Here is an 18,140-nt window from a genome sequence, read left to right as displayed (position 1 = left end):
AAAAGAGAGCCCTGGGAAGGAGGCAGGGAGGGCGCAGGCCAGCCAGCCCTCAGGCCTGGAGGTCCTCCCTCCTCCAATTCTTCAAGTCCTTGACACAGCACTCCATCTCCATTTAGGAGGATTCAGAGATGTGCTAGTCATTCCCAATGTGACTTCCCAGGTCAGAGCTGAAAATATCTCTTCTCTACAATAAGGTGAAACCTGACGCTGTCCATTTTCTCTCTATTAGGGACCCTGCAGGCTGGAAATTGATTTTTAAAATAATAGAAATGAGAAGAAGCCACTTCCTCTGAGACACCCCGCTCCCATTTCACAGAGCTGAGAGCGAGCGTCTGGAGGAAAGCAGGCTAGATGTCCCAGCTCGGTACACCTGTGTGACCCAGGCCAAGTGTCTACCTGCTCAGTACCTCAGTGTGCTTATCTGTAAAATGGGAATGATAATGGTGCCCACCTGTCAGCATCGGGTGAGAAGTGAATTAAATAATGTGGGTAAAGGGCACATATAGAAGATGCTGCCAGGGCCAAGCCCTTGTCCCCAGGGGGCGTTACTACTTCAGAACAACAGAGATAACCATGCATGCTACCACCACTCCTATTGTTCCTGTGAGACCGCAGGACCTGGGCCTTATCAGAAAGCACTAGGCACAGTGGACAGACAGGGGCCACGGACAAGATGGTGTCTCCCTCCCCGAGAGCAGATCTTTCAAGGGCGGGGGGACTGGGGGACTTCACTTACCTGCAGTGAACCACGATGGGCCCGGCTTCGGGCGGGTTGAGGAACTTGACTTGGCGGACAAAGCCCAGGAGGCCAGTGGCATAGCAGGGGACGCCGTGGTCGGGCCAGCTGGTGAAGTGGAAGAGGCGGAGCTCCCGGATCTCGTGGTAGCCTTTCTGAGGAGAGAATGGGCCTCTGTTCCTGCAGCTGCTGCCCCCATGTACCCTAGCCAGCGCCATGGGGAGCCACGGCTGCGGCACTGAGGAACCAGTCTCCTGCTCTTGGGGAGGCAGGGCCCTCCAGGGGGTAAGAGGTGCTACTGCACAGAGGGATTCTGTGGTCTGCCACACCTGGGAGCTTGGGAAGTAGATAAAGTGAGAGTGACTGCATTACCGCAGGACTTGTCAGAGCCTTTAGTGTGCCAATGTACATCTGGATCCCCAAGGGGGGGGCATTGTGACACCCAAGAGTTGTGCAAGGACCTTCTTTTGACAAGTGTTGTATGGAACGTGTATCCAGCCGAACAGATTCAGAGAAATGGTGGCCTTAAATACCAAGTTCAAATCATTTCCTGTGGAATACGAGGCCTTTCAGTGATTAGGTCTGGGGTCCTTCAGTTTCCAGTCCTGTCTATGATAGTTTCCGTGGCTTTAAAACAAATTAGCAAACTTGTAATCAATTAGATTATTATTTGGAATGATAAGACATGGAACAAATAAAATAGGAGCTTCTCTGACCAATGGGTGTGTGTGTGGGGTGGGGGTGGGGGGCCTAGAGCTCCACTTGGTTTCCCTTCCCCTCTCACCACCCCTCACACAGACACCTCCAGTCTGAGTGACGTTCCAGGACTATTCTATGGTCAGGCCGTACCTCTGAGCCTTTGCTTATGCAGTGTCCCTACCTACTGTGTCCACTTAGCAGTCTCTGGCAGATATCTGGACAGCACTGAATAGGAAGCATGCGCAATTGTTCGTTCTTCCAGTTAAAGAATGTTCTCTGAGGGTTGTCTATGCCCAGCCACTAGGAAGGTGGAAATAAAAGCCTCTGTCCCTGGAACAGCTCATGATCTAGTAGGGGAAGTAGACTCCCAAGTGGGTAATTCTTTCAAAGTACATGAAGGAGTGTCAGCTAACCCCTTCTGGGGAGAGGAGAAATCAGAGAAGGCTTCCTGGAGGAGGTGATGAATGACCTGTACCTTGAAACATATTGATACTGAAAATAATGGCTAACATTTATTAATCATAGACTAGGTGCCTGCCACTCTCTGAACACTTCCATGTATTAGTTCACTGAATTGTCATACCAATCCTTATACTGTTATCTCCTTTTTATGGATGAAGAAATTGAGGCTAAACAAGGTTAAGTAACAGGCCCAAGGTCACACAATTAGTAAGTTGTGGAGTTGCAATCTGAAGCCTGGCCTTTGGCTCCACAGTCTGAACTCCTAAGCATTATGACACACTGATGCCTGCGTGTGATCCGGATGAAGAGATGGAAGGATTCCCAGGCAGAGAGGCAGTGCAGGCGGGACAGGACTGTGCACGAAACGTGCACAGAATCACAAACAGCCCAGAGCAACTCCAGAGGAAAGTGGAAGACAGGCGAGGGCATACAGCAGGGCTGCGGGTGGGAGGTGGGGCGGGTGCTGGATCTTGGAAGGCCTGGAATTCCACTTGAAGGCCTTTAGACTTTGTCCCAGAGGCGCGGGGGAGCATAGGGAGGTTGCCCAGATGGTGGCACAGAAGAGGCATCAGACTTGCATTTTGGGAGGATCACGCCAGCTACTCTGTGGAGGCCGGATTTGGCTGGGTGTGTTGGAGGGCTGGGTGGAGGGCACTGTTGATGCCCACCCAGATTCCCTTTCCTGGGCCAGGGCACCCCCCAGTTACTCTGAGTATGGGCTGCTGACGGCTCAGAGTAACCCACTTATTCAGAGAATTGCTCTCAACCCAAAAGGAGCCACCTCCCCTGGCTGGGGGCTGGAACTTAGAGTGACCAACTGACTTTGCCCGTCTGCCCAGGACTGGGGTTTCCCAGGAAATGGTACTTCCAGGGCTAAACTCAGGAGGGTCCTCGGCAAACCAGGATGATGGGTTACCCTAATGGGGTACCAAAGGCCTCTTGCCAAAGGATGGGATCATCTCTGTGGTGCAGTTCATGCCCCCGAGCTTCTGGGGGGACCAGGCTGAGGCTGGGCTCCAACTGAGACCAACACCCTTGCTGACTCCTTCCCTGCCCGCCCTCTCCTGCCTCCCTCCCTCCCTCCCCTTCTCAGCACATCATCAAGAGAACCCGAATCCCATCCTCAGGCTCTGCTTCTTTGAAACTCAAACTGCAACACAGCAAGGCCAGAGGCAGGGAGCCCTGGTCAGAGGCTGCTGCAGAGCCCGGCGGGAATGAACAGAGGCCTGAGTTAAGGCACCTCCAGAAGAGCTGAAGTAGGAGAAGAGAAAACAGCTTCAGGAATACATGGAGTTTTTCACTCCATCCTCTGAGGCAAGGGGTCAACTCTACAGCATGGTTTATGCTCCGGAGGCCCCTGTAAATCAGGCTAGACTTCCCCTCCTCTCTTCTGCTTCCCTTCCTCTCTTACAAGTTTCTCTCCAGAGTGGTCCCTTGATAAACCATGTGCATCCGAATCCTTGTCTCAGGCTCTGCTTCTAAGGAACCCGATCTAAGACCACATTGATGTACCTGTGGTCCTCCTTCCAGTGGGGGCGCTGCAGGGAGCAACCCGTATGTCCAGTACTCAACTGTGCATACAAGACTGGCACTGTGCAAGGGCCAGCTTTGGTGCTCAGGAGGACTTGTCAACCCCCGACGGCATGGCTCTCAAGGCACTGAAGTCCCCAGTGCTTCTGCATCGCCAGGCCTGTGGCCACTGGACCCTTCATGCTGCTGCTTTTAGAAAGTGGCAATGGCGTGGAGTGGAGTGACAATGAGCTTCAAGTCAGGGGCTCATGCGTGAACCCCACTTTGCACAACTGACTTAAACACTCCACCTAATTTTTTCATCTACAAAATATGAGTAATCACCAGACCTACCTCAAGGGGTTGTTGGAGGATTAAATGAGCTAATGGCTCCTCCTCCAGGCAGCCCTCTCTGACCACCTCATCCTCCCATCTCCACTCATGGCATGTTTCTTATCACAACGCACCGTTATTACTTTTGTTAGTCTGTTGAATGCTGTCCATCCCTCTCGCTGGAGATGGGATCCTTTGGAGCAGGAGCCACATCTAACTCCATCACTGATCTGTCCCTGGGACCAAGCATGGGATGGGTGCAGAGTGGATCTCGGTCTCTGTGTGTCTGAGCGAACAGACTAGCTGGCTTACCTAGTGGACAGGCTGCCCACAGCCGCAGGGACGCTTACCTTCTGGACCGTGAAGGTGCGTATGACGTATTCTGCCAGGGGCTCTGTTTCAATCAGGGTGACTTTAATGTCGCCATAGACCTCCGTGTCATCCGGCCAGTATCGCACACACTTCACCTGCGAGGAAGGACAGAGATGAGGACAGGTGAGCATGTGGCTGAGTGTGAGCTGCCGCCTCACCTGGCTTTCCCGTTCAAATAAACCCAAGGGCGACTTTGGTGACATTTCAGTCGGAAGGGTCGGCTGGCCAGGGGTCGGCAACGTGCACGGGGCCAAGCCCATTCCCAGAGGAATTGGAGCCATTAGGAATAATGGAAGTACCTTCTTTTGCAGAGCTCCGTATAATTTTCAAATCCATTATCAAATAGATCGAGGCAAACTAGGCAGATGGAGCTATCCCCGTGTTACGGATGAAATTAACACTCAAGTTTGGAGGTTTTGGTGGCTTGTCCTAGGTCACGTGGCCAGTTTTCTACCTTTGGCTGAATGGTCTGTCAGGCTGGGGCAGCTGATACCAGCAGAGCAGAGATGAGAATAAAAGGAGGGAAACAGTGAAGAGGGAAAGCAGAAGTGGTCGGAGAGGAACATTACTCTTCAGAGCGGGTAACCGGGGGCCGCGAGGACAAGGCTCTCCGTCGGGGAAGGATGGAAGGTGCTGGGCTCAAAGGGAAGACGCTGCCCCTGCTCTCTGCTACCAACAAGCCATTCCCACGTGTGACTGAGTCACACTCCACAGGAGGAACAAGAGATCATGGTTTTCCCCTTAAAAGAACAAAAGCATTACCATTCCGGGGGACGCCGCACGGCCTAGAGTGGCATTTCCCACAGTGTGTTCCGCTGGGTGCTAATAGGTGTTAGGTAAAAAACAAGAAAACAAAAACAAACAGAAAAGGTTTTGTGGTCAAATGAGTTTGGGAAATGCTGGATTAAACAAAGTTAAACAGGCTGTTTTGCTACAGGACTACTCAGCTGGCTTAATGTACTAATGCTAACGTTTCTTTTCTTTTCTTCTTATTTTTCATCTCCAAAAGGGGGCAAAGAGTACAGAGCATTTCCCAAACGTATTTAACCATGGAACCCTCTTCTCACTAAGCATCCTGCAGACTAGCATCCCATGGAACCCACTTAGGGAAACGCTGGTAGAGCGCAACAGGCTTTGGAGGCAAATGGATGCATTGCATGATGCTAACACTCAGCAGCTGTGCAGCTTCCAGAAAGGGCTGAGACCTCGCTGAGCCTCAGCTTCTGTTAATGATGATAGCTATACTTGCTGAGTGCTGACGATGTCTAACACTGTCCTCTACAAACACTGTACCTGCATTAATGTAATTACTTATCACTACAACCATGTAGATAGTATTATTCCCATATTACAGATGAGGAATCGGAAGCACAGGGAGGCTAAGAAAATTGCCCCAGGTCAACAGTTAGGAAGGGATGGAGCCAGGATGCAAAGCCAGGGCACCTGAATCATCGCCAGGAGAAGATCTGGTACCGTACTTGGCTCCTGGCAGGAGTTCCATTAGAGATGGCTCCACTGTCCCCTTCCCAAATCCAAATTAGCTTCAAGATGCACCCCTCCAGGGAACCTGTCTTCGATGTGGGATGTGTTATAGGACAGGCTGGAATTTGCCTCTGGGTTCTGAGTGCTGGGATGGCATTTGTCCGCAGTAGGCACAGCCTGGGCCTTAGTCCCTGGGGAGCAGTCCTGGGTGGGCGCACCATGAGCACTAGAGTGAAAGTCAAGTTGTAGACCCTGCCCTGGGCCTGGCGGGGTGACGTCAGGGCAGTTACTCCGTCCCTTTCCTCATCTGTAAACTGGGGAATGGACTAGACATGAGTGGGCTCAAGGACCTGTCTCTCCTGGCTCTAAAGTCCTGGTAGGACACGAGATGCCCACAGCCCTCTCCTGGGTTATGACTCACAGCCCAGATGTCCCGCCCCCACTATCTTGGAGGCCGGGACCCTATTGTAACGAAAACTTACCTGCCCCCTCTTTACGCTGCCCATAAGTAGGGAGGCCCTCTGGACTCTAGTGTGTGTGCACCCTGCCCGGGAACCCCGCAGCCCGCCCGCCCACACGCCACAGTTTACCAAGTAGGCAGCAGCCAGCGGGGCACAGCATCCCATTTCTAAGCCCTAGGAGTAGCTGAGGACCACACAGGGGAGGGTGAGATAGAGAGAGCGAGAAACCAAGGCCTGAACCCCAAAGAAGGTGGAGGTTGAGAGGTCAGGAAGCAAAAGGTCAAATGCTGCTGAGAGGCTGAGTACAATGAGAAGAGAGAAGTGGCCGCTGGATCTGTCCCCATGAAGGATGTCGGTGATTGACAGCATCGCTGTGGGTGGGATGGAGGAGGAGCTACGCTGAGTGGGCAGAAGAGAGCCAAGTGCAGACACAGAGCCTGCATGCCAGTCTTTAGAGTTTGGCAGAAAGGGAGGAAGAAGAGCATCATTTCTGTTCGCCTGTGTTACAGTTTTAAGGGGGGAGGCACTCAGGAGGTTTGCATACAAACATCTAGCAATTAGAAGAGAATTACGTTTCAAGTGAGGGGGGCCATGAGAAAATTCTTGAGCAGAATCTGTGATTCAATGCCCTGTGGTCGCCTTGGAAGGGCAAGAGTCACTTCCTCCTTCGTATTAGGCTGAGCCAAAGAACCGGCTGATATTCTACCATTTGGGGTCAACAAAAACAATCATTTTTCTGGTTCAACCTGACAATAGAGGGGAAGAATGAGATGATTGTAGACACAAGTAGATACAAGTTTTGTGATGTGAAGATGGCAGCGTTCACGTCTGATGCCTTAAATTGCCTCAAACTCTATGAGATGACATTGTCCTCGGAGAGCGAGGGTGGAGAGAGGAATGAGGGGTCTGAAGGAAAAGGACTTTCTTAGGGTATGAAATAGAAGTGAGGATTTCTCCCTCCTAGGAGACTGGGAGGGTGAGATTTGGCACAGGAGGCACTTGGCACACCGTACGAGCAGACACATGCTCAGGTGTGCGACGCCAGCACCCTCTAGCCAGGTCACTGCAGGCGGGGCTTACCCTGCCCACTTCCACGAGGTTCGTGACCATGACGATGCTGGCCGAGTTCTCCTGCCAGATCATTCTCCAGAAGTCCTTTACAGTCTCCTGCATCGGACCTGCCAACAGAAAAGGTGACGACAGGGTCAAAGGTCACAAGTATCAGGAAGCAGCCAGGAGGATGACCCTTCTGGCTGCTCAGCCCTGACTCCACGTGGATGAGTGACAGCGAGGCCAGAGAATCCTTGCTGGGGCACCCAACTAGCTGGGACTGGGGCCTGAGGCGTGGGAGGTCAGAGCATGGATAAGAAACCCACATTCCAAGCAGGCAAGGTCTGTGGCTCCCCCTGGGAGTGCTACCAGCTTCTCTCCTCCTCCCTCGCTCATCCTCCTGCTCAGCCCCTTTCCACCAGCCCCTGACCCTGACCCATCACCTTATCTGACTATACGGGTTAATAATAGAGCTCAGTGGAGTTTTCCTAAAAATTGGGCTCCAGACCTCAATGAGACAAAAGGACACTGGGGTAGAGGGACGGTGCTGGAAGCCAGATGCTGAGAGCGCAAAGAGAAGATGCCAACTGTGAGCATTGGTCTGAAGCTCAGACAGAAGAGGGAAGTAGACAAGGAGCAGGAGACAGGAGGGAGAATCCAAAGCCATTTGTTTGGAAAATCCTCCTTCAACATTCTGGGCTTTCATTGTTTTTAAAATTGTAAGAGCAATATATGTGTTATATATAAAAATTTGAGTGATGTTTATATATATACTAGAAGCCCAGTGCATGAGATTCATGCACTGGTCTGCACCCTCTCATAGTCCGGGAGCCCTCAGGGGATATCTGACTGACGGCTTAGGCCCAGCTTCTGACCACCTGGGGGCAGCTCCTGCATTGAGCGTCTGCCCCCTGGTGGTCAGTGTGCATCATAGCGACCATTCTGCCATTCGGTCAATTTGCATATTAGGCTTTTATTATATAGGATACTAGAGGCCCAGTGCACAAAGTTCGAGTACTGGTAGGGTCGCTAGAAGCTGCCAGCTACTGGCCGGGTACTCCCTCCCTTTCTCCGGCCCACCCCTCTCCCTGGTCGAACTCCTGGATGACTTCCCCAGTCGAGGGACAATTTGCATACTGTGCTTTTATTATATAGTATGAAAATTGTCCCCTCGACTGGGTAAGTATATATATCTCCTATATAATAAAAGAGCAATATGCAAATTGACTGTCACACCAAGACACAAGATGGCCACCCCCACGTGGTCAAAGATGGCTGCCACCATGTGGACACAAGATGGCCGCCACAAGATGGCCTGCAGGGGAGGGCAGTTGTGGGAAGTTAGGGGTGACCAGGCCAGCAGAGGAGGGCAGTTGGGGGAGCCAGGCAAGCAAGGGAGGGCAGTTGAGGGGGACCAGGCCTGAAGGGGAGGGCAGTTGTGGGCGATCAGGAAAGCAGGGAGGGCAGTTAGGGGTGACCGGGCCAGCAGAGGAAGGCAGTTGGGGAGATCAGGTCAGCAGGAGAGGGCAGTTGGGGGGGGGACCAGGACTGCAGGGAGGGCAGTTGGGGGGGGCAGGCCTGCAGGGGAGAGCACTTGTGGGGGACCAGGCCAGCAGGGAGGGCAGATAGGGGTGACCAGGCCTGCAGGAAAGGGCAGTTGGGGGGGACCAGGTCAGCAGGGGAGGGCAGTTGGTGGAGACCAGGCCAACAGGGGAGGGCAGTTGGGGCAGACCAGGCCTACAGGGGAGGGCAGTTGAGAGCCAGCAGTCCTGGATTGTGAGAGGGATGTCCGACTGCCCATTTAGGCCTGATCCCATTGCACCCAGAAAGAGATGGAAAAGAAATTTTGGGGTTTCTGTGGGACATCAACCACCAACAAGTAAACAGGCGGTCGGACATCCCTCAAGGGGTCCCAGATTGGAAAGGGTGCAGGCTGGGCTGAGGGACATCCCCCCCGACCCGTGCACGAATTTTGTGCAACGGGACTCTAGTGTGTGTGTGTGTGTGTATATATATATATATATATATATATATATATATATATATATTAATAAGCATCATATCTATAATTTCTATTGTATGGATTTTCCCAAGCCCTTAATAATTCTTACCAAGCAGGATATTTCTCATAGCTGCATAATTTTTCATAATGGGGAACTATCACACTTTAACCAATCCACCAATCATTGGGCACTTAAGACTTCTCACTTGTTTCCTGTTCTGGGTAACACCGTGAAGAGTATCTTCATGTACAAGTCACTGTCCACACATATAGTACCCACAGGATTTCCTCCCGGAGGGTCTGAGAGGTACGATGAGTTGTCAGCCTTCTGATCACACTGCCAGGTTGCTCTCTAGCCAGTTGGCTGCTCCCTTCTTCTGGGCTCACCCCCACCAAGGAGACAAGGCACCATCGGGTCTGTTTCTGGATGGTGGATATCAGGGGCACCCCCTGAGCCTGATGCTTGAAGTCTGTCCTCCTGACCATGCCCTGGTGACCCCTCCTTCCTCTCTCACTCAGGTCCCTCCCACAGTAGCTGAACTTGTCACCTCCTTCTTCCCTAATCAAACGTAAGGACCTCAAGACCTCTGGAGGCTCTCCAGCCTGACCCTGTGCAACTTCTTTGCTGGCAGAAGCTCATTTCTCTCCTCAGTGAAGGGCAAAGGCCCTTTAGAGGGAAAGGAGGGCGCTTACCTTGTGTTGCAATGTAGTGCCGAGGTCGATGGTAGCCCTGGGTAACAGAGAAAAGCACAGTGAAGGGCCTCCCACCAAGCTTGCAAACAGCAATAATTATCCTTTCCAAGACATGGCTTCCTCGTAGGCAAAATGGGAACAGCATTAGCCATTTCCCAGAGGAGTGGCAGAGATGAAATAAGATAATGCATACAAAGTGCTTAGTAAATCACCAAATGTTGGCTATCACTATATGACTGTAGCTGGGAGGTGCCCATTCAGGCTTGCCTTGGAGCCAGTGGACAGGGAGCAACATTAGGTGGGCATCACTTACCCCCATGCACCCAGAAAGAGATGGAAAAGAAACTTTGGGGTTTCTGTGGGACACCAACCACCAACAAGTTTTTCCTGAGCCATGATTATGCGCAGAACCCTGCACGAGGCCCTGTAGGGCCCCTGAGAGAAGGAAATAATTGCATTCGTGGCTCCTTGCATTGGTGACAATTAGAAAGAGAACACTGGAACGGATGCTACACTGCCTCCCTGTGCAACATGGGAATCGAAGTCCTGTTCATTGGGAGGACCCCGCGCAGGAGTGACCTAGAGGCTGACAAAGCCACTTTCTGATCCCAAGATTTCGCTGTATGTTAGAGTGGTCCCATAGGCCCTGCTGGGCTCTGGTGGGGGGTGACTCTGCTGCCCCATAATCCTAATAGTTGGAGAAGAGGTTGAAGATGACTTTCTCTTTTGCCTGGACATGGCATACATGGAGGATCCCGTTTTATTACAGAACAGAAGTGTATCATATCGGGTAAAAGTTCAAGTTTCGGGGGCAGATCTGCATTTAGTACATAGCACAGAAGGTAATTAGCATTTATTGACTGAATAAATGAGTTAGTGAATGAATAAATTAAAAACACACAGATGTGAATTATGGAGTCTGCTGTTGACAGTCCTCAATACCACTTTCCCTTACGGTTAACCATCTCAGGAGATAACGAGTCCTACAGTTTGATGAACACCTATTTCCATCTTAAGCTCTGGTGGTCAGTCTTTCTGTCCTGCTGAGGAGAAGGAGCTGCCTCAAGACTCCCTTCTTCAGGACTGAGCCAGACTTGTCACCTGTGTGGCTTATGGTGAAATAGACGTGGCATCTTTGAGGTTCTAGATCTGCTTTCTGATTCAAAGACCAGTTTCTGAGTCCTCCGCATTTCTCTACCTGTCTTCTACCTGCTCCATAAATATTTACTTAGGGCCTTCTAATCACTGGTAATGCTTGGGTTGACGGTCAGTACAACCCAAGGCCAATGTCATGACCAGAACTGTGGGACTGATCAGTAATAATCACAGCCCCTTCCTGAGACTTTGTTTGCGTGGGACTGACTATCTTCTTAGCGAGGCTGTCAGCTTCTTGAGGACAAACAGTGCCTCCTAAGTGAAAAAAAGAATCCTGTAGAGCCCAGTACAGCGTGGAACTCAGAGCAGTGCCCAATAAACATGCTATTGAGAGGACAACGGGGAGGTAGCATAGCATTGTGATTATGTGCACAGACCCTGGACCTAACTGCCTGGGTCTGAATCCTGGCTGTGTCCCTTACACGCTGTGTGGTCTGGGGCAAGTTACTTAACCTCCTTGGGCCTCAGCTGATTTTTTTTTGCTGTTCAATGGGGATAATAGTATTTATATTATAGTGTTGCTATAAGGATGAAATGACTTAATAGACAGCAGTTCCTCTGTGCCAGGCACTATTCTAAGATTTAACATAGAGGTCTTTATTACTGTTGTTATTTGATGGTTTATGTGTAAACAATGATCACAACTAAAAGTCAGTGTTGGTCCCTAGGGAGGCCCTGAGCTGGGAAGCCCTCCCCCCACTCCCCTCTGTTCTGCTCTGCCTATTAATGCAGGAACTGGGCCCTTCTCTGGGACATGACAGGGAGGAAGGCAGGTGACAGGTACTAAGAGCTATCTGTCCCTTCAAGTCAAGTAGACAGTTTCCCAGGCTCACAGGGAGAACTAGACTCTAGGAGTGTTCTTGAGTAGGTTTGGGAATGGAAAATAGTGGAAAGATGTGGCTTCTCAGTCTACCTTCTTCTGTCATCCCCACCCTTACTTCTTATAGTCCTCATCCTCCCTGACCTGGGCCATGGCACCAGCCTCTTGCTGGCCTCCCTGCCTCCAGTCTGGTCCCACAGCCCATCTGCTTCCTGCCAGAGTGAGTTCCCAATGCGCATCTGATTAGATTACTTCCCACAGAAAAGCTGCAGTGACTCCCACTGCCTGCACAGTAATCTCCAAAAGCCTTCGCCCGGGACTAGTCATCTGTCTCCATCCTCGTCCCCCGCCTCATTTCCTCTTGTTCCTCTCTGTCCCCTTCCACAGCCCCACGTGCCTGTGTCCCAGCTTCCCACACTGCACTTCAAATGAGACCTCCCGCCTCCTGAGTGGCCCTGCAGGGCTCTGCATGTGCCCAGTTACCACACTCCCAACATGCACTGCGTTATGCTTTCTGTGCTTTCTTCCCCTCTGGGCCACGGGACAGGTCACCTAGAGCCGGGTGCAGTTTTCAGCCGAGGCTGGTTGGAGGCATACAGGCATGAATGTGTCTCTGAGGTGAGGTTGGGTCACTCTTCTTAATGCACCGGCCAGAAGACAAGACCCTGTGGAGGAAACTGGCTTGGAAGACCCTAAAGTCAATGGGATAAAATTCTGGGCAAGAAATTCACATTTCAATTGTGGTGTTAGGTGATTTGGGTCCCCTGTTCATTCATTTGTCCTCTCGGTCATTCGATATTCAACCAACAGGTGCTAACTGAGCACCTACTACCATGGACAAGGCACTGGGAATACAAAAGTGAACCAGATGGAGGTGGGCTCTGCTTCTGAGTAGCTTATTGGCAGCACCAAAATGGGGTAGGGGAGGAGGTGGGGCTTGTGGAGTTCCCATGGGAACTGACTCAGCCAAGGAGGCAGAGAAGTATCCTCTGAGGTGGCCCCGTAAGCCGAGCTTGGGCAGCTCAGCATCACTGTTATTCCCATTTCACCTCCTCAGCCATTCTCAGGTTTCCTGCCACTGCCCATGGGCTCCCTGGCTGTCTTGCTCTTCTTCAGAAACAGTCATGTTTCTATCAGGAGGCCTTAGCAGCGGCCATGCCCTGTGCCTGCTGTGTCTGTCCCAATAGCTGAGCACCTGCTCTCTCCCTCACCCAGGCTTCTGCTGGCTGCCAGTCACCTCCCCAGAGAAGCCTTCCCTGCCCATCCTGTCAGCCTCTTTCTGCTTCCTCTACTTTCCTTCTTTTCAGAGCACATATCACCACACGGCACAATGCTCTGTGTTTACTGGCGTGCTTATTGTCTGTTTCCCCAGTGGAATGAGAGCTCCGATGGGCAGGGCTGTGTCCGGCTTGCTGACGGCCGTGCCAGCCCAGAGAGTCTGCCTGGGCCATCAGCCTTGATAAATGCACAGTGAGTGCGTGCCGTGGGCCTTCCCATGCTGCGTCTGAGCAGAGAGACGCTGCCTGGCCTCCAAGAACCCATACGGTCCCCAGAGAGAAAACATTCTAAATAGGAGCGAGACTCCAGCAGTGCTGATGGAAGGAAATGAATTGCTCAACTGGGGCTCCTCCGGGGACCTGCCGAGAGCTGGACAGAAGACTTCCTAACCTCAAAAGAACTTGGAGTTCATTGAAGCCCCACCTATAAGGCACGCAGACCGCCTGCCAACCAGCACTGGGCCGGCCTGCATCTGTCTGTGAGCAATGGGAAAGAGGTTTGCATCCAAAACACATTTATCTCACTCTGCACTCGTGCATCTGTTACTTACTGGGGACCCAGATACAATATTCACTCCCAGGCAGGCAATTTATAACAGATTCAAGTGGCCAACACATTCTCAGGTGTGCAAACATCGCGGCCAGCGGGATGGTTCCGGCTGTAGCAGAAGCCTGGCCTCCAGAGGCACAGACAGGGCTGGCCCATTCTGCTCATTGTCCATATGGAGTCGGTTTAATGGATTGTCAAGATCCAGATGTGGATAAGTGGTTCTTGTGGGGGCATTGGGAGAGCTGGAAGGATTTGGCTGGAGTGGAGACCAGGACAGAGGGGTGAGGGCAAGAGAGTGGTCGAGAGCAGTGACCGCCAGCCTTTTGGACTACCAGTGGTCCGCGGACCACCTGTTGGCAACTGCTGCTCCAAAGGTTATCTTAAACCAGCAGCCGCCAACCTTTTGGACCTCACAGACCACCAGTGGTCCGCGGACCACTGGTTGGCGACCGCTGGTCTAGAGTATCGACCACTGGTCTAGAGTATCGACTTGTCAGGAATACCCACAGCAACCCCAGGAGTTTTAGCTTTGCTGGAGTGTACAGCAGGTTCACAGTGAATGGGACTTGTCTGCCCTCTGGCCTTGGGTCACTACACCCCACCCTGTGGGTCCCTCTCAATCCTGTTCCACCCTTATTAATCTCTCCTGGGTTAATCCCTTTGAGTGAGCCTCTGTTTCCCAGGGGGACCCTGACAGACAGAAACCTTACATGAATTACCACGTTCTTGTGGAGGGACATGATTATCCCATCTTATAGATATCAGAACAAGTAAATAATTTACCCAAGATGTAACACTAGTAAGCAGAACTGCCGGGGTTCACTAGGCCCTATAAGGACTGAATTCATGACTTTGGTCTATGAGCCCTTGACTTTAACACTGAGACCCCGCCCAGAGCCGAGCATCACATATTAAGACAGCATCTTGCAGAGGCTGCCTGGCCGGTCTGCACACCCTGCTCCTTACGGAGGGAGAGGGCAGTGGTGTGTCCTAGGTGGGCAGAGAACTGGATTCTAGCTGTGTGACCTTTAGCAAGGCTCTTAACCTCAGCCCTGTCTGCGTTTCCTCCTGGTTTGCAGAATGCATTGCAATGACAGGACCTGGGAGAAATGGGAGGTGCTATTAGTATTGACACGGCAGAGATTCACTTCCCCTTACAACAATTTCATTTGTTGCCTATAAACCACCAAAGCACACTTTGGCTCCGGCTATAGTCAGATGCTCACCCAACTGTGGATGGAGTGTCTATCTAGAAAAGTGATTTCTGCTGGAGGTTACCACTCACATGACGCAGGCCAGCAGACCCCACATGGGCCATGGCCCTAGAGGCTAACACATCCACTCAATTGCAGACAAGGTCAAGGGGAAAGGGAAGGGACCGACTCAGTCTGCTCCTGGATCAAAGCCTTTCCATCGTGGTTTCTTGCCTGCAGGATAAAGCGCGATCCCTAAGTTTGGCCCTAGACTGCCCATGGCCTAGCTCCAGCCATACTTCCCACTCCTTTCATTCCGGAGTCTGCTCCCCTCGAACTGAGCAGGGGCATATCTGCGCTCCCAGCTGCTGCATCTCCAACCAGAGACCATCTTCCTCCTTTTTGCTTTCCAATTCTACCTGTGCTTGAAGCTTTGCTTCACACCACATTTTGCATTCCTGATGGAGGAAGCAATATCCCCCCACCTCTGAACCCCTATAGCATTTTATCTGAACTTAAGACTCAACCACTTTCTAGTTTGTTCTGAAACGATTGATGGACACAGTTTATCTTCCTGCTAAGGTTTTAGAGGGTGGGACCATGGCATCTTAAGCTTTATGGTTCCCATTGCCTCCGGCACACAGTAGGCACTTTTAAATTCTTGTTGTCTAAATGGTTGTACCTTCAAATGAATGAATGAATGAAGGGATAAACAGACACATATACAAATGAGTCAGCGGGCGAACAAACAAGACTGGCCTTTGTCCTGGGGCCCGCAGAGCAGGCTACTCCAGCCCGCCTGAAGGTAGGCAGCGTCAGGTGGGGAGTTAACTTGGGTCACGCTAACTACACAAAGCAGGGAGGAGCCAGGTGGCTCTGGACTGTTCTGGGAAGGCCAACTCTGGGGGAGAGTCAGGGGACAGCCACAGATTTTGAGCCTATGGTAGTCAACCCCAGCCCCTGGCTGCCCAGCCCACAAAGGCGCTCACATCAATGTAGTTGGCGTTGATGTAGTCGGAGTGTGGGTCTCCATCCAGCACCAGCAGCCTCACTCGGGAATGGTCATCTGCAGGGAGAGAGGGGGAGAGAGAGAGGGGGGGGGGGAGGGAAGGAGGGAGGGAGGGAGGGAGGGAGACAGAGAGAGAGAATGAATGAGAATAAGAGGATGGGTGATAAGACACCATCAGGTGAGGAGCCAGCGCTGCCCTCCGTTAGAGCCACATTTAATTACTGCACACTTGGCATCGTGAGACTTTTGCACAAACCCTCTCATTTAACCCACCCGCTACCCTCAGTTATTGTCCCCATTTACAGATGAGGAAGCTGAGGCCCGGGGAGATTACTATGCCCTAAAGAGGACCTGTATCTTCTCTTTTTCCCACCTGCCCTCCTGATTCTGGCTTTGTCATTACCACCTAGGGGAGTCTTAGAGATTTTATCTTAAAATGGGGATGGAAATACCTTCTCCATAGGACAGTGCAAGGGAGACTACATGAAAAGTCTCGGGAGGAGAGATGTGTGGATGGGGATTAATACGCTTCATTTTCATGCTTGTTTAAAAACGGCAAATTTACCTATTTTCCACTTGGGCACAAATTGCTTTTCTTTTGCCTCTTGGAGTATTGCTGCAAATAGATTGTCGGCCACATACTGCTATCAATACTATCATTCGAGCGGAGCTGACTAAATCATTATAAAAGAGGTCATCAATAACTAAAAACCGTGTCACAGAGCATACCATTCCAAACACAATCCCGGCATAAACAAGATTTGCAGGCTTTGGTCGATGGCACGCTGGCTTCAAATAACACCAAATAAAAACCATTAAAAAAACAAGTACAGCAGGAGAATCAGACGAATCTTTTACAATTAAGTAAAGTGAGCTCCGCCACAGCCACAGACACACGCCATCAGACCCCCCTGGCCGGGTCTGGCTGGGAGGAGGGGCTCAGCTTGCTGCCCAGGTCACTGTGCAGGTCACTGAATGACTCTGGACATGACTCTAGGGCAGGGCTAGGGTTCCAAGTCAGTGGGCGGCAGAGCTTTGAGCATCCCCAGGAACCCCAGGCGGCAGGTCCTCAGGGTGCTCGGTGACTATATGAATGGATGACCTCACTGGACCCTGACAGTGATGCCATGCCGGGAGAGAAGCAGGATGGGTGCTGTTAGCCCTTGATACAAATGAGGAAACCGAGGCTCACAAGGACTGACTGGCCATGGGCAGGGGAAGATGGAGCTTGGAAGAGCGGGGTCCTCTCAACTATGGGTCCAGCTACTCCGGCCCTCCAAAGAGGGGTCTAGGCGGATATTAGAAACCACTTCAAGTGTCCACGGCAGAAGGAATTAACGACAGAGAAGTGGTTACCTGGGTGATGGACAAGTTGAGAAGCCAAAAAGAAGAGGGTGGAGTAACTCAGAGGTCAGTATGGTGTCTCCTTAGACATGCCTCCTGCGGGACGGTGGGGCAGAGGGAGGAGGTGGAGGTACCGGAGCTCCGGGGCTGGGGCACCTGAGGGGACTGCAGCTGCAGTGGCTTCTTCGGTGAAAGCTGGAGAAAAGGTGGAGCCTGTGGTTGGGGCAGACGGGGAGAAACACCCCGGCCCCTTCCTTTCTCCCGCCTTCCACTCTCCCATCGGTACATGCCATTGGCCAAACCCAGACAGAAGCCAGCTGCCCAGAGACTGAGAAATGCAACCTCAGGGGTCAGCCCTCTGTGAGCAAACAGTGAGTGGGAGCAGGCAAGGAATGGGTCCCAGGATGAACACACAGGCCCAAGACTGGGCAGCATACCATGCCCTAGCCATTAATTCACTAACTAATTCATTAATTAAAAAACTATTCATACAGCATCTGCCATGTGCCAGGCAGGGTGCTAGGCACTGAGATATGATGGATGCCACTTTTAAAAAATAATATATTTTTATTGATTTTAGAGAGGAAGGGAGAGGGTGAGAGAGATAGAACATTAATGATGAGAGAATCATTGATCGGCTGCCTCCTGCACGCCACACACTGGGGATTGTGTTCGTAACCCAGGCATGTGCCCTTGACCAGGAATTGAACTGTGACCTCCTGGTGTTTTTTTAAAAAATATATTTTATTGATTTTTCACAGAGAGGAAGAGAGAGGGATAGAGAGTTAGAAACATCGATGAGAGAGAAACATCGATCAGCTGCCTCTTGCACACCCCCTACTGGGGATGTGCCCGCAACCAAGGTACATGCCCTTGACCGGAATCGAACCTGGGACCCTTGAGTCCGCAGGCTGACGCTCTATCCACTGAGCCAAACCGGTTTTGGCAATGACCTCCTGGTTTATCAGTCAACGCTCAACCACTGAGCCATGC

The 18,140-nt window shown here is 51.6% G+C and overlaps 1 protein-coding gene across 6 annotated transcripts in view; it reads right to left on the bottom strand.

Annotated features, from left to right (window-relative positions):
- Positions 1-18,140, bottom strand: part of PTPRT (protein tyrosine phosphatase receptor type T) — a 932,116-nt gene that overhangs the window by 29,218 nt on the left and 884,758 nt on the right. For 3 of the 6 annotated variants that reach the window (XM_079783687.1, XM_079783688.1, XM_079783690.1), the window contains 6 exons: positions 15,784-15,860; positions 9,800-9,836; positions 7,135-7,232; positions 4,874-4,933; positions 4,090-4,206; positions 737-891 (listed from right to left, as the gene is read on the bottom strand). In XM_079783687.1, the coding sequence (XP_079639813.1) occupies positions 737-891; positions 4,090-4,206; positions 4,874-4,933; positions 7,135-7,232; positions 9,800-9,836; positions 15,784-15,860 (544 nt within the window). The remainder of the gene's footprint in view (positions 1-736; positions 892-4,089; positions 4,207-4,873; positions 4,934-7,134; positions 7,233-9,799; positions 9,837-15,783; positions 15,861-18,140) is intronic. The other 3 variants (XM_079783689.1, XM_079783691.1, XM_079783692.1) reach the window with 1 other exon arrangement.

The sequence above is a fragment of the Cnephaeus nilssonii genome, assembly GCF_951640355.1.
Source record: "Cnephaeus nilssonii genome assembly, chromosome: 11".
Classification (NCBI taxonomy): Eukaryota; Metazoa; Chordata; class Mammalia; order Chiroptera; family Vespertilionidae; genus Cnephaeus; species Cnephaeus nilssonii.
The sequence above is the reverse complement of the archived record's forward strand: the minus strand, read 5'-3'. Positions and strand labels throughout refer to the sequence as shown.